We start from the raw sequence: 16,218 nt of genomic DNA on the forward strand, positions 1-16,218 counted from the left end.
CTGTACTTTGCTTAGGTGCAGGTGTTCTCATGTGCCTTGGTGTACTTGCTGGCTGTGTGTTCATCACAGTGGAAACTGGTGTTGATAGGAAGGGGGAAAGAAGCTAATTTTTGGGTATTTTCTATTAGAACTCTTGTTATGTATATACATATGCTCTGAACTTTCAGAGGAATCAGACTTGGGTTTTCACTCCTGGAGCTACAGCACCAACACTGTGCAGGTGGAAGAGATCTGGCTGATTTTACTAGTTGTGTATTTGGTACGTTCTTTATAATTTTTTCATCATTTGCTACAGAAACAGATGTTTTGTGTTAATTAGCGTAGCGCTTTGCATAGTCTAAAAGTAGTAAAGTAGCTATGTAGCTGTGAATACTTTTGTATAATTTGTGACTGCCTTTCTGGAGAATTCCTTTAGAGCTCTGAAATGTATCAAAATAGATTAGAATTTACCTTTCTGCCAGCTGTCTTTGGCTATGACTGAGAACAGAGAAGAAAATCTGCCTTTGAAAAAACCCAAACCAATGAGAGCCATTTCTTCCTATTCTTACCCAACTCTGAAGATAAACTTTCTCATATTGTGTTTAGTTTTTATATATGTTTACTTAAATCTTTATAAGAACAGGGACTGAACGAGTGATAGAAATCTTTGAGTCCCATAAAATGGCAAAGATGGCAACTCCATTAGAGCGGATCAAATGATTTACAGATAGCAGCTCAGTCTGTGGAGAGTAAATTCCAGTAAACAACTGGATTAGATATGGCACAGATGACAGCTATACCTGTACTATTTTGTGGTAAAAATAATTTGTACTAGTGCAAATGAGAACATTTTGGGTGTACTGAAAAAATGGGAAAAAAAATCATGAGAAACTGTAATGAAAAGTTTTAGAAAACTAATAATGTCAGCGAAGTAGGAGCCATATTGTTGTGGCCTTTCACTTTCTACATGGAGATTTTATTCTAGTCTTTGTTGTTTTTAAGATAATTTCTAATGAGTTCTCTCATCAGACATTGCTTTTGCCTGAAAAGCGAGCTGCTGTATTAGATATATGGCACATCACCCTTGGGATGATTTGAGAATGCTGACATCTCAGAGTCAGATTTGTAAAGATCATCACAGGTTCCCTGATGGCACTTTGAAACTAGGTGTGAATTTTTCTCAACTTGTTCAGGGAGATGACTTTTTATTTGTTTATATTTCTGTGCTTGTATGACTTAATATCTTTCCCTGCATATTTCTCTTCTGCAAAGCAGTCAAACTCCAGATGCACAGTTTAACAAAACAATTTTTCTCATATGCAGAAGTGTTGAGGAGATGCATGTGCTTTATTATAATTTGGACCTTAACTCTTGGCATCCTGTTGGTGTTGGCAAGGTCATAATGTGTTTTTAAGATCTGTTTAAAATTTTATTAAGCTGACAATATTTGTTGTTTTGTGAGGGTAGTATTGCCCTTAGTACAGGAGAGAAAACATGCTTGCTTAGTTCTAACAGTTTCTATTTCTCTAAGAGACTCTAAAATGTGCAGAGAAAGACAAAGGAAAAGCTCTTTTTACAATGTATTTGCACTAAAGAGGAAAACTAGTATAGTGTTTTTAAAAATATGTTTGTGATGATGAGGTAAATGTTCACACTTAAAAATTTCCCCTGAAGTGAGGTATTTCTTCACATGGGAGCTTTTTATTGTGCTTATTTACATAAACTAGATTTAAAAAAAAAAACCAAACCTGTTTACAGTGAAGGCCAAATAGATTGTTTGTGCAGAGAGAAAATGGATAGCCCAAGGAAATGATCGAATGACATATTTTTAAAGATTGGCATAAAGAGAAGTCAGTTCAATTTTTTTTTTAGTGTCTCTGTAATAGGAAAATAGCAGCAATAATCCATTATTCAGCTTTTTTTGACAGGGAAAAACAGAAAAATAGATCGGGATCTGTTACTGCAAAATAATGACAAGTGAGAAGCATAATTTGACAGCAGAGCCACAGACATGTTCTTCCTTTGGCAAGGGGAATTTTGTGTAATTGTATGAAATAGACATTTTAAAAAAGGAAAAAAAGCTCAATTTTTTTTCCCCCATCGGTTACTCAGCTCTTTGAAAATAATTTTATGCTTGACTATTTACTTATGCTTTCCTCATGCTTTCTTCAGCAAAAGATGGCACCACAAAAACACCCTAAGCAAGGTAGATCTGAACTTCTGCCATGTCTCCATAACTTAGTGCCATTTTAGATGAGAGGAATGTTCTGTAACTGTTTCATCTCTAGAATTTGGTAAGAGTTCAGCTATGGGATTTGTGGCCCATTCTTTAATAATGGGAGCATTAATGTAGCACTACACAGCATAGCCTCTCCAGATCAAACCATTTACTTCACTTAGGAGGCAATCTCTGGTAACCCTGGTGATATGGAGAGGAGAAATTGCATGTTCTTTAATGTGCTTTGTGTTGCTCTGCGTCATCTTAAAAACTTGTCAGTGATGAGAGGAGATCCTCCCTGTGGCACTAATTGTATATTCATTTACAAATCGTGGTAATGACTGAAGTGCTGTGATTTTCTTATCCATATCTCTACATTTTATAGCAGCGTGTAATTAATAGCTGAAAGTTTAAGTCCTGTGCTGAGGGCTGCTGATTTGACTGTTGAGACTATGTTTTAGAACAGTTAGGGAGGAACAAGTGTGCACTTGCCTCAGCTGATTATTCTTAAATACAGACTCACCCAGGAAATCAAGTGCCCCTGGAAATAAGGGTTTTTCTGATGCCAAATTCTGGTTGATTCATATTTAATGTGTATCTTTCTAATGAGATCTCTTTTAAACTGTGGTCTTGGGACCACTACAGCATTTTAGTACTTAATCTAGAAAAAACTTTTTGTAGTACAGACAGAGATAAAATTCAGCTGCTAGGCTTAAAACTTTGATTTCAGGCAGAAGAAATGGAGGGTTTACTTGGAAAACTTCATAACTGTGAAAATACTGGGTAGGGAATACTCGTGTAATTTCTAAGGTATGCCAGATAGAATTATACGTAAGGATTATACAGTCTGGTGGTAGAACTAACATTCATTGACTTAAAAAGACCACTGATAAGTTGGCCTATAAGATTCTTACTTTGGTTATTTAGGGTGTTTCTTGCTTCCAAAGTCAGGGATATAATTTGAGATACTGCATAAGATAGTTCAGAAAGTACAAGATCATTTGTTACTCAAGTAAAGCTGTGCATGGAAGCAGAGAAGAGATACAACTAATTTAGATCAGTAGAATGATGAGGTGAATGGAAGAAATCTGTAATCTTTCTCTTGTAAGCTGATACCTATTTTCTGCTTCAGAAGGTATCCTGGGATGGCCTGGGCCCAAGTCACACTCCACAGAGCAACTGAAAAATGGTGCCCTCAGCTCCTTATCATCTGCTAGTGCCAACATTACATGGGCAATAGTTCCATCTGCAGCCCAGGATGCACAGCCAAACACTGAGGTAAGCATGCTTGGTGTCTGTAGGTTGTTGGTGAGATGCAAACCATGTGTGATGGTGGATGCTTTCACTGATTAATTATCGTATTTTGTCTTTATAGTATACTCTTTGTTTGAAGTTACTTGTGATAATGATAAGTTTCATGCAAAAGTGCACTCCAAAAACTTGAAAAATGTGTTGATACTGTTCTGTGCTTTTGCTTCTCTGAGGTATTTGTGTCAGCCAACTTTGGCGAGTGTACAATTTCTTTCTAATCTTAAAAGCAATCAACAGACTGTCAATACACATTTCTATCTTCTGGTGCAAAAAACCCCCCCTATTTATTTATTTTTCTTTCTGGTTTGAGATAGACAGGAGACTACTTGCTTCCTACTTGTTCTTCCATGTTGCTCTTTGCTCTTGGGCATCTCTTGAGCATAGCTGACTATTCTTTGAGTTGAAAAACTGTTATTTCCTGATCCCTTTTCCTGTTAAGTGATAATGGGCAGAACTTGTCCACATCATCCTGCATCAACCAGCTGATTTGTGCTTTTGTGGCATTTACTTGGTAAAGGGCAGTTCTGAAGCATCCACTCTTTGAGGAGACACACAGCTGCGTATCAGACATCTCATGCACTGAAAATCTCTCATCATGACAAACTTCTCCAGCTTCTACTGTCTGCTTCAGTAACCAGTGCTGCCCACCAGGAAAACACTTCACCCTGAGACCCTAGAGATTATAGGGCACCTGGAACACGTGAGACCTGGAGAACTGGGAAGAAGTTTTCAAAAGAGCTGAAGAAATGAGTGAATGCTCTGGGCAATTGGAATGGCTTAAATTAAATTACATTGCTTTTAATAAAATATGTAATGACCGGAGACATCAATAAAGCTGTTTTTTCCAGTTCTTTTGTAGTATGTTGAATTGTACATAGTTCAAAACAAATCACAGATAAAGCAGATTTTTAATTTTTTCATGTGTTCCTTTGGTCTTCTGTCCTTAGAAAGGAATTTTGTATTCTGTTACTCCTGGTGTCCATTTACCAAAATGTTTAAATTTACTGTAATTACTTTTTATTAGGAAGTCATGGAATTCCTTTTTTCGGATAAGCCAAGTGTACTTCTTACAGTGTGTTTTTAAGACAAGAGGCTATTTAAGAGTATTTTGGGAGTTACTATGTACTGAACCACTGAAATCTGTTTCATTAGAGTTTTTTAGTTTTTTTTGGGGATTTTTATTCTCGATTATCCACTAAAGCCAAATGGGATGTGCAAGCATGAACTTTGCAGCAAGAACATAGAGTAGCAGCTGATTTTACTCACATTAACGTATCATTTTGCAGTTGAGTTGAGCCATTAATGACATGTTTTAAATGACAAATTTTTTTATGAGTCCAATCCCCTCCTGTTTGTTTGCTGATGAGAGACACTGAGTTGTGTGTGTGGCTTGAGGTACTGCTTTGCTTGTGGAACTCATGATTTATTGAGAAGGGAGTACCCTAGAAGGGATGGATATACGCAAGGAAGTGCAGCGCTGTTGATGGTACAGAATCCTCAGTGCTTTGTAGGCAGTCTTCCTGAAATCAGGAGCCTGCATTTGGGGGCCCTGGGGCATTAGCCACTAAAAAAGAAGAAAAAGAGGTTGGTGAAGAGAGGGAGCAAGATTTTTAAGTTACAAAGAGGTCAGCTCAAGGTGGTGTTTTTGGTAGAAAAAGTAAATAGGAGTTTGTGGATTGGTGGAGCAACAAGAAGCAGCTGGAATCAGGCAGGTAATTTTTGTAATGTAGTAGTACATTTTAATGAGCAGAAAATTGGTTTTGCCCTGAGGAAGTGGCCTGAATCAGGATTCGTTCCTGGAAGCTGTTTACAAACCTGCATCTTCCCTTACACTGAGTCTGCGTGTGTGATGCTATCTGAGATTGATACTGTTGGCTCTGAATTTGAAGTGTTTCTTTAAATGTAGCTGATACATTTTTCAGTTTTGATCATTTTGATGAATTTTTTTCTGAGAAACTTAACAGTTACCCTGGTAAGAATGCTATCTGAGCTGGGTAGTCACCCAGGAGATGATGTCTGACACGCCCATAGTTATCAAAGATGTTTGATTTGACACAATTTAACAGTTCTGTGTGCAGGATGTAGTCATATTTTTAAATATGTTGTGGCCTTGTGTATCCAAGGCAAGAGCTTAGATCTGGCACTGAGTAAGCACTTTACTTTCAAAGGTATAAAAGCACTGACTGTGCTAATTACTTAGTATGTATAGTAACATATAAAGGCAAATGCAAATCATCACTTGTTTGTTGTTTGTTAGTAACAGTGATGACATCAGCACTGAATGAGAAAATGCTTCTAGATGTCATTAGCTGACATTTTGTTGAAGCTGAATGCCCTGATTTCTTTTTTTATTTATCTGATAGCTTCTTTTAGAAGAAAGGAGGAATCCACAAGTGTCATTCAAATGAAGCTTATTTCTCTTAATGATTTTCTTTTTAAAAAACCCAACTAGGCACTAGATAATCTCCATTTCTTGAAGAAGCTGCTGGGGTATTAATGGGGCTCAACTTTCCAAATATACCTGCCAGAAGAAATAAGCCTTGCTTTTACAGAAGTTATGAGATGAGAGTGCTAATTCCTGTATCAGTACTATCAAAATTAATTCCAATCTCTTCTTTGACTGGGTCTAGATTTTTATTTAAAAGAAACTGTAATTTTATGGTATAACCTCTATGTCTTAGTGAGAAGCTATACCCCAAAGGAACGGGGGAGAGCTTTTTGGCTAACTCTCAGTGTAATATAGTAAATGTACTGACCAGACAAATTGTGAATTGACCTCTGGTCTGAAATAGAAAATGCCATTAACTGGCTAACCTTGAGGAGCAGCAGACTCACCTGCTTATATTGTAGAGTGTTATTTATAAGGAAAAGATAGTTTTAAGTATGTGGATCAGCAGTGATTTTAAGAAGAAAACAGATGTTATGTTGGGGCAGAGGTGGGTGTGGGTGACTGCTGAGGAATCTTTCCCATACAGCTGCCTGCCAGTGGCAGCAGTTTCCTGGCAACGTGACTGAGTGGCTGAGTGTGTTTGGTGATAACTGTGTGAGTGTGTTTGGTGATAACTGTGCTAATTCTCAGCATGACATTCAAACACTTCTCAGGTGTGCATTAAGCAGCATCATTAACAAACCAGTGACTGGTTTTTATATGTTTATGAAGAACTGTGGATCTTTATGAATCTCTGGAATAACAAGGTCCATCTAATGCAATTTTCTTTGAATACTTAAGCATTCTTGGGGGATGTAGAAAATTCTGGAGCTTAGTTTAGATGCCACATGTAACTATAGTAAAACTTTTCTTTTTGGTTTGTTGCACTGTCAGGGTTTCAGGAATGCAGTTTCTTCTCTGGTAGAAGCTAAACATTATTCAGCCAAATACAAATAGGTAACAGGCTGTTCTTATGTGGGGTCTGAAAGGGAAGGAATAATTTTCTTTGGATCTAATAGTTCAGTTAAGAATTATTTTAAAAATTGTTCTAATTTAAAAATTGTAGCTACATCTGCAATATAGCCCTCTTCATGTGATTTTTATGCCTTAAAATGCCATGCCAGCTGATTCTTCCCATCCTGTGGATCTGGTCTCTGTGCAGTCTCCCTGCTTTCCTGTCCCTAGCTTTCCCTTGCCTGTGTGCATGAGCAGCTGTACGCATGCTCCAAATGGAAGTGTCTTTTTAATGGGATTGAAGTTTGAGCTCTGTAGGATTGAGCCTTTAGCTCTGATTATCTAACTGCTAAACCAGGTTTTAATTGTGATAGTGATTGCAAGGGCAGTCAAGTCCGGGTTATTAAAGATACTTTGGTCCCCTGGATGATCTGAACCTTGATGTTTTCAATTGTAAGAGGGAACTGTTCTATTTAGAGGAGGTACTGAATTGTTTAATATTATAAGTTTATGTATTTTTTTTTTCATTTCTTCAGGTGATAGTTTCTTTCAAGCTGTAATTTGTTTTTTATCTGTACGTAAGTATATATCCTAATATGACTTTAGAATTTTAGACTTTAGAGCTATTACAGAATGTATTAGAGATGCTAATAAATAATTTAAAAATGCTCATGCAATTTTAGAAACTAAGCAGGATAAATGAAATTATTTCTACTTCAATGTTACCTCTATTTATCTGTGTCTTAGCAGATGTGCCCAGGTCTGTGGATTGTTTCCTGGTATAATTTGTTTCTAGTGTTTCCTAATTCCTTTTTGTACTTGACAGAAATGTGTATAATTGATGTTGGGAGATGAGCTTAGCCATGAACAGAGAGCTCTAGCCCCAAGTGCAGTAATGGAAGAACAACAGATCAGGATGGGCAAGTAATGTTTGCAGCATTACAGAGAGTCCCTTTTCACTGTTTAGTATAGACATTACAGGATTTCTCAATGTGCTCTGCTTTTTGTCCTCTGCACCATTAAGTACTTTTCAGGCTGAAGAGCACAGTGAATGGCCTGTAATGATTTAGCTAAATTAATCTCTAGGCAAAGATGGTACCAGTTAATCCATTCACTATGCAGACCATCTAAAAAATGAAATCTGAGGTAATCAATTGAAGGTATATTTAAGGATAATGAAGGGAATGTATATTTAAGGATTAAATGTACAATTAGACTAAAAGTGGAATTAAATGACCCTAAGCCTGCTACAGCAGCACTGACAATGACTAAGATAATCTAGCTAATTTTGATTTGGTTTTTTTTGCTAGCTTTCTGAAATAGCTACTGTGTCAGCAAACAGTCCTCTAGTAAAACTGTTTATGCAAATAATTAATAAAAACTTTATCACCAATCAAACCCACTGCATATTATTGAATCAGTTCCACCTCCAAAATGCATGTGTTCCAGCTGCTGTCTATGTAATTGAGAGTAATATGCCATGTAAAAAAAAAAAAAGCTTCAATACCAAATCTGCTTCTAATTTGAATAAACACGAGGTTCTGATTCATGTGGAATTCCATAATTACTAGTGGAAGTCAGTGAAAACTAATCATTGGAATATAAAGAACTTGGGTTCCCTTGCCATAAGGCTTAGAAATTAACTCTAAGTGGATCGATGGCATACTCTATTCAGTATAAAACTTGTGTCCCTTGCTAAAGGAACTCTGAAGTCAACATTAATTTTATTTCAGGATTTCTGATTTGTTATGTGCCAGTTAATTTGATTTGTGCTGTCAGTTTTATTTCTTAGTATGTGTATATATGTGGGTTTGGCGATACTGCCCATTAGAAATCTTACCCATCTCATTACTTACTTACCTAGACCTTACTAAGTTGAGCTGAACTCTCCTCCAGGGAAAGTTTGTCTCAGGTTGGCATTGCTTTATCTTGCTTAGTGAAACAACATCCAGACTGGCTTCAGCTGTTCTGTCTGGTCTTGCTAGAAAAAAACCCGGGGTTTTCAGCTTGTGGTGATGAACTGTAGTGGTTCTTTATTTCAAAAGCCCAGAATGTGGAAACAAATCCCAGCTGTGATAACAGAATTTAATTCTAAAATTTGTCTCAGAGGAGGAGTTGGAAGGAGCAGGTGAAAAAGGCAGAACTCTTCCACATTATAGAGAGTCTTCAGTCTGAGGTGGACCAAGCGATTGATTCATCAGACTGAACAATTCTTAAGAAGCTTTTCAAGCAGAGAGTTCCACTGGCCTCAAGAAGTTAGACATATAAAAGAAGACAATCTTCTAGGCCTAATTTGTTTCACATATTGAATGTTCTCCTGGTATGATTTATAATGATTTGGTTTTCTTTTGAAATACTTAAGGGTTTTTACTTGGGTTTTTTTGAGTTTTGTGTGTTTATCAGCAATGTGAATGTGTATAGTGGATGAGCAAAGAAATTGCAGGAAGAGTCGGGGTGGTTTAATAAATGTGTCGTCCTGGGGCAAGACTGTTAATACTGCTTGTATTAACATGTCTTTACCATTTCTGTCCTCTTAGAAATATGCTGACATGTGATACTGCATACAAGAAATAGCACTGTGAGAACTGGATTTACATATAGATTGGTATTGCAAGACCAGATGATTGTAATGGTTAAATTTGTAGTTGTCCATCTTTTTGTGCCCTCTTTGCATATGTGAGTGGTGTATTATTGGCTAATGTGGCAATATTTTTCTGCCATAAATTTGCTTAGCTAGCATACAAAGCGACATAAAAGAGAATTACAGCTGCTAAATGACTTCAGCTCTGTTAATTCCTAACTTTTCAGTTACTGGGCATTGCAGGCAGAATCATAATGGAATCACAGAGTACCCTGGCTTGAAAGGGACCTCCGGAGGTCCTGCAGCTCAACGCTGCGAAAGCAGCGCTAATCAGGTCAGCTTGTCCAGTCCAATCCTGGACACCTCCCACTGGAGGTCCCACAGCCTCTCTGCACACAATCTTGCCATTTCTCTAGGGCTTTTGTCAATGGGGGCAAAGGGTTGTTTGATGAGGGAAGGCATCATACTCAATGTGCTGTACTGTCTGGTGAGCAGCTAACAGGGACCTGTCTTCTGGAACCCTTACCAGAAGGTGTTTGTCCTCCCCCTCTTCATGGGAATATGAGGCCTGAAGAACCTCTTCTTCTTGTTTCTCCCCAAGGATCTCTAGAGAGGATGCCTTGTAATATTAGGGGGATGTCTAAAGTGTAGCTTTCTGCCAGCCTTTCCCCCCGTGCTACTTCCCTGCACTGACCTGCAGCTCAGTGCAGTCTTTTGTCTTTAGCTCCCCAAAAGTTATCAACATGAGACTTTCAGACCCCTTATAGTGTCTTGAAATGCTGCCTGGACAGTGACTGGAATCTGTCCTGCTGCACTCTGTGGTTTGTAAGCTTGTACACTTATTTTGGATAGTGTCAGATTGTTTGAAGCCATCTTGCTTCTAAAAAATGTAATTCACAGAATAAAACTGAATATGTTTCAGGAAATTGTTCTTCACTAGTGTCTGTATTTTGCATTAGGAATAGGTTTTGTTAAAATTGTTTATGATGTGTGATACTCTCTATCTTATGGTTGTGATTTATGCTAGCCTTCAAGTTTTTTTTTTGCTTTAATTTAGGACAAGTCCATGGGGCTTTTCTCCTTGCACATTTTGTTTTATAGTCTCATATAACTATTTCTTTCTGATGATACCAGTGATGAAATATATTTTTTTCCCAGTTCTTACTGAATTTATGCAATACTGCAAAGTCCTCCTGTATTTTAGGATTCGGTCCTCGGTAGTTCAGTAGCCCTCATTTCATGAAAAGTGCTCACAAGCACGTGTGGGCTGGTACTGATACTTAATCTTCCCCTGTGGAGTCTGTGCTTGGCAATTAGCTGCTTTTCAGCCTGTTTTCAGAACTGACTTCCTTAGGTTTATAAAGATCGATTTTTGCAAGAGGAATTGTCTTATGAAGAAAACGTGAACATGTGGGGAAAAAGTTGCCCAGCAAACATTATTTGGTGCATATATATAGGATTACAATGCTGTAGGTAATCCAGATGAGGATCTCTGTATAACAGGATGTTTAGTCACTGATTGGTTCTTTATTTTTAAACATAATCACTTTCAGAGTTAGCTTTGAATATTATTCTCTGAATGCTTGCACAGGCTATACTGCAAGGTAAACATAGATGCTCTTTGTTTCATGTTACATGCGTTTGTTCCTATTCTTTAAACAAGAAACCAGTCCTTTTTCTTCTGAAATCTCGTATTATCTGGTCCTCATCACTGCTACATTGTTCTGTTCAGCCCTAAATATAGTCAGAGGTCAGAATGAAACACATCTGCAGTGTAGGAAAAGGAAGCTTTTCTGAGCTTGTTCTTTATTGATGAAAAGACTTCTGTTCCCAGAGATACTCCTTCAAAACATTAACAAAAAGGCATTAGTAAAGCTCTCTAAATGGTGAGTATCTGGATAATGTGCTTGTCTCCAGATGCCTGACAGATTGTTTTTGTTGAGAAGGAAAAAGATTGCAGACCTATTTGTCACCTCAGGTAGAGGTTTTGTGATCATTTTTTTTGCTTGCATTGTCTGCATGTCAGCCTGTCTATGCAGTATTAGTATCAAGATGCATTTCTGCTTTGCTTGCTTGCTTTGCAGTGATGGGGTATCTCCTGAAGAAGGATAGGTATTTCTTGGTTCAGTAGATGTCTCTGCTATTACATGTTGTATCCAATTGATCTTGTGTGATAGATTGCTTGCATTGCCACACTTTGATCCTTGCGCTTGTCCCTAGCTGGAGAGATTTTCTGAACATCAAGTGTGTTTAGCATATTCAATGAAAAACAACCCCAAGCAACAAACCACAAAACACATACAAATTATCCATACACACAAAAAAGAGATGTTTTAATCGTTGGTGGTCCAAGTTAGAAGAATTTTATTTTCTCTGGAGACCTGAATTGCGAAACACATACAACAAATTTGGCAAGAAATTAGTTTCTGGGCACTCTCTAGACATTCTTTCGTGATGTAAGCTTTTTCTACCAAATAATACCTGGTTTGACCTATTAGTGCTGAATGATGTATCTGCAGTTACATAAATGCTTTGACCCCACGCTGTCAGAACACAAACTCAGATACAGCAGTTACTTACCTATTCAGATAGGCCTGGATTATTTTTCTTAGTATACATAGTTTAAGGTAAGTAGAAAATCTGCCTATTATGCCGTTTTTCCTTTGTTATATGAAGGAGAAAGTAACTGTCTTGCTGATTGGTTCTGTATGTAGATGACAAAAACCAAGTGGTATTCTTGCTTGCCAGGGTGGTGGTGTGTGTAAGTTATGGGGTGTTCACTTTTTCGTTGTAAAATCCTTCTCATTTGGTTCTCATCCTCTGTTACTTGCTTCGATACTTTAAAAGTTAACTTTAATTTTGGTTCATCATTGTTAGAGCTGAGCTCTAATGACAGAATGCTGAGAGAAGTGTGATTGTGGGTGTGTTTTGGGGTTTGAAAGGGGTGGGTTCCCCCTTGAGGTGGTAGACTTTTTGCATTAGAGGAAAGAGTTCCTATGAAATACTCAGAGTAAATTTGAAAAATGCAGCTGTGCTGAGCCTGTCTGTTTTTCTACCTTTAAGAAATCTTTTTCAGGAAGAAATGAAGGTATACACAGGTAATGAGTTCTGCTCTCTAAATTCTCCATTTAAGATCTTTGCTTCTGAGCTCGTTACGTGGCTTTGAAATGTCAGACCTTAAACACTGGGCAGCCTTAAGTCTCTTTGAAAGTCACTGTAACTTTGGTATCCAGGTGCCAACATTACAGTGGGCATATGGGATGTCAGTGTGTTCGAGGTTTTATCTTTGATCTGCTCATTCTTTGCAGTGATTGGTCACAGATGCCACCAGATGCAAAGCATAAATAAGACTGTGGTAAGATGGAGGCCAGGGCTCAAGCAATGACCTGACTTCACCACCACTTTTGCAACCTCATTTTTCACCTTCCTCTGCTTACATTGTGTGGTGGTAAATGTTGAGAAGAGTATTTTCTATTTTTTTTTTTTATTTGAACTGTTCTTTAAGAGTAGAAGAGCTTATATAAAGTGATACAGGAGCTTGTTGGATATTAAAAAGTTTTACTGCCTTATAGTTAAGATTAGGCTTGATAATCTGTAAGCGACAATGCATTTGGAAGTTAGAGAAGTGGTGAGTGGATGAGGATGATTTCAGGAATCAGTCCTCACAGTGTTTCAGACTTTATTTCAAGATTTAGGTTGAAGTAAACAAAGTTTCTATAATTTCTGTTTAATTTTAATTTTCTATATGAGAATGATTCCTCCTTTTAAAGCTTACAGTGAGTTTGTGTGGCAAGATTTTGGTGGGGGGGGGGGGGGGGGCCCTACAGGGGCGGTTTCTGTGAGAAGCTGCTGGAAGCTTCCTCTGTGTTCGACAGAACCAGTGCCAGCCTGGCTCCAGAATGGAGCTGCTGCCGGCTGAGGCTGAGCCCATCAGTGATGGTTGTAGTGCCTCTGGTATAACAGACTTAAGAAGGGAGAAAAAAGGGAGAACAATAGCAGAGAGAGGAGTGAGAATGTGAGAGAAGCAACTGCAGACACCAAGGTCACTGAGGAAGGAGAGCAAGGACAGGAGATGGTCCAGCTGCTGGAGCAGACATTCTCCTGCAGCCCGTGGTGCAGACCATGGTGAGTCAGGCTGTCCCTCTGCAGCCCATGGAGGACCCCATGCCAGAGAAGGCTATGACCCTGTGGAAGCTCATGCTGGAATAGGCTCCTTGTAGGACCTATGGATCCATGGAGAGAGGAGTCCATGCTGGAGCAGGTTTCCTTGCAGGGCTTGTGACCCTTTGAGGGGCCCATGCTGGAGCAGGCTGCACCTGAAGGACTGTACCCTGTGGAAGGGACCCATGGAAGAGCAGTTTGTGAAGGACTGCAGCCCATGGGAAGGACTCACTTTGGCAGAGTTCATGGATGACTGTCCCTGACAGGAGGGAGTCTGTGCTGGAGCCCGGGAAGAGTCTGAACTGGAGTTGCCCTGAGGAAAGGTGTGAAGTACTGACTGCAAATCCCATTCCCTGTTCCCCTGCAGCACTGTGGGGAAGCTGGTAGAAGGTAGTAAAGTTAAGACTAGGACAAAGTGGTGAGGGGATGATGTTCAAGATTTGGTTTTATTTTCTCATTGCCCTGCTTTTATTTGATTGGTAATAAATTGAACTAATTTCCCCAAGTCAAGTCTCTGTTAGCCATGAGGTAATGGGTCAGTGATTTCTCCCTGTCCTTAACTCAACCACCCATGAGCCCTACATTGTATTTTCTCTCTCTCCCCCCCCCGAGAAGGGAAGTGAAGGAGTGGTTTTGGTGGGCACCTGGCTCCTAGCCAAGGTCAGCCCACCAAAACAGCACAACAATATGCTAGTCCGTATATAAAATACTTTAATAAGTACAACTTTCTGGACAAGTTACATTTGAGATTCAAATCAGTACTAATGAGGGATGGGTGCATTGAGCTTGCATGTTTTTTTGTCAGGTGCATGCTACAGCTGGTAGTTAGTGCAATTAAATGTGTTGTGCCCAATGGAAGAAGAAAAGACAAGTGGAGCATGCAAGTTAGTGCAGTTTTGTCATTTCTGATGCAGTGATAAGCTCTGCAAGAAGCTAACAGCTCATTATATGTTACTGCTTTGGGGTGTTCTTACTGTATGTGCTTTACAAGAAGAATTCTAACTTTAGTATTGAAACTGGTGAAAATCTTGTGGGGCCAGTTTCTCAAATTAGTGTAAATGTGCTAAAGCTCCCTGACCTTACAGAGTTATATTTAATCTTACACCCACAGAAAACCTGCTTGCCAGCTCTCGAGTTACACAAATGCAAGTGTAAATGATGCTTGCAAACCTATGTCATTATTGAAGAGAATCTGAAAATCAAAATGAGGCCTTTGACTTTTATGTGCAGTACTAGAACCAATGATAATTAGAGGACTGCGGGAAATACAACAATCCTTGTCTAGTCTGAAAATGCTAATTCTGTTTAATATTGCTTCTAACTTATCTCTCTTTCTCTTGATGCAGATATGTTTTATACAGTGGGGTTTTTTTTACAATCTTTTGCATTTTTTTAATGTAGAAGGACTTAAAGAATACTTCTCTTGGAATATTACAGAACGATACATTTTTATCTGGATGTTTAAAGTTCCTAAGATTCATCCTCTTGCTCCTGACTGCAGTCCATTTTATAGTATATAAAAATGTTTTTATGCCTAAATGAAGATTCTTACAGTATTTTTTTGTAATTATATGAAGAATATGAGGTCCTCAGTGTGTCCCTGTCAGGATATACGTGGTTTCCGCTTACTACCATGGTGGAGAAAAGATTGAGTTATGCTATGCCTTCTTTACTTTGGCCTTTACTGGTAACAGATTTTTGGGATCAGAGGGGAAGTCTGGAGGGAGACTGACCCTTGGTGGAGGGGGAACAAGTTAGGCAGCACTTAAGCTGCATATATATAGCTCCAGGGTCTCTAACAGGTTATGGAGTTTGGGAGAGGTTCATGAAAACTAGAGGAAAGTGAATGTCATTCATTTTTTAAAAAAGGGCAAGAAGGAACATCTCTGGATGCTCTGGTAGCATCTGGGGAGCTGCAGGTTTGTCAGCCTCTCCTTGGTCCCTCGGAAGGTGGTGGAGCAACTGACCCTGGAAAGTATCTCCAAAATATAAAGGACAAGAGGGAAATTAGGACTAGTCATAATGGATTTACAAAGGGAAAATCACGCTTAACCAACATGATAACCCTCTACAATGAAGTGGCTAGCTTGGTGCTTTTGGGGAGAGCAGTGGATGTTGTTTGCTTTAATGTTGGTAAGGTTTTTGACCATTTCTTCCCTAACATCCTTACAGACAAGCGGACAGGGTATGGATTAGGTAAGTGGGCAGTGAGGTGGATTTAAACCTGAACAATCCAGGCCAGAGGGTTGTGATCAGTGGTATGAGGCCCAGTGACAGAACAAGAGGCAGTGGGCACATGAAAGTCAGTCTGAACATCAGAAAATGCACTTTTGCCATGGAGAGAGAGTTGAACACTGGCATGGGTTGCCCAGAGAAGTTGTGGAGTCTCCATCCTTGGAGATAATCAAAACTTAGCTGGACATCGTCCTGGGCAACTGGTTCTGCGTGTGCCTGCTTGAGCAGGGTGTGGGACAAGAAGACCTCAAGAGGTCTGTTCCAACCTAAATGAGGCTGTGATTCTCTATGTTCCATTCTTCCCCTCCAACAAATAAACAAGATGAGACCCAGGTGATTCTTGACAGCATT

At 38.9% G+C, this 16,218-nt stretch overlaps 1 protein-coding gene across 2 annotated transcripts in view; it reads left to right on the forward strand.

Moving 5' to 3' along the window:
* The window catches only part of OSBPL10 (oxysterol binding protein like 10), a 114,872-nt gene that overhangs the window by 71,904 nt on the left and 26,750 nt on the right, over positions 1-16,218 (forward strand). The window contains exon 6 of one of the 2 annotated variants that reach the window (XM_042044026.1): positions 3,333-3,475. In XM_042044026.1, coding sequence (XP_041899960.1) covers positions 3,333-3,475 — 143 coding nt within the window. Of the gene's footprint in view, positions 1-3,329; positions 3,476-16,218 lie in introns of both variants that reach the window. The other variant, XM_042044025.1, reaches the window with a different exon arrangement.

This window comes from Corvus kubaryi, unplaced genomic scaffold (assembly GCF_017639235.1).
Source record: "Corvus kubaryi isolate FWS band 111438036 unplaced genomic scaffold, C.kubaryi_AGA036_p1.0 37398, whole genome shotgun sequence".
NCBI lineage: Eukaryota > Metazoa > Chordata > Aves > Passeriformes > Corvidae > Corvus > Corvus kubaryi.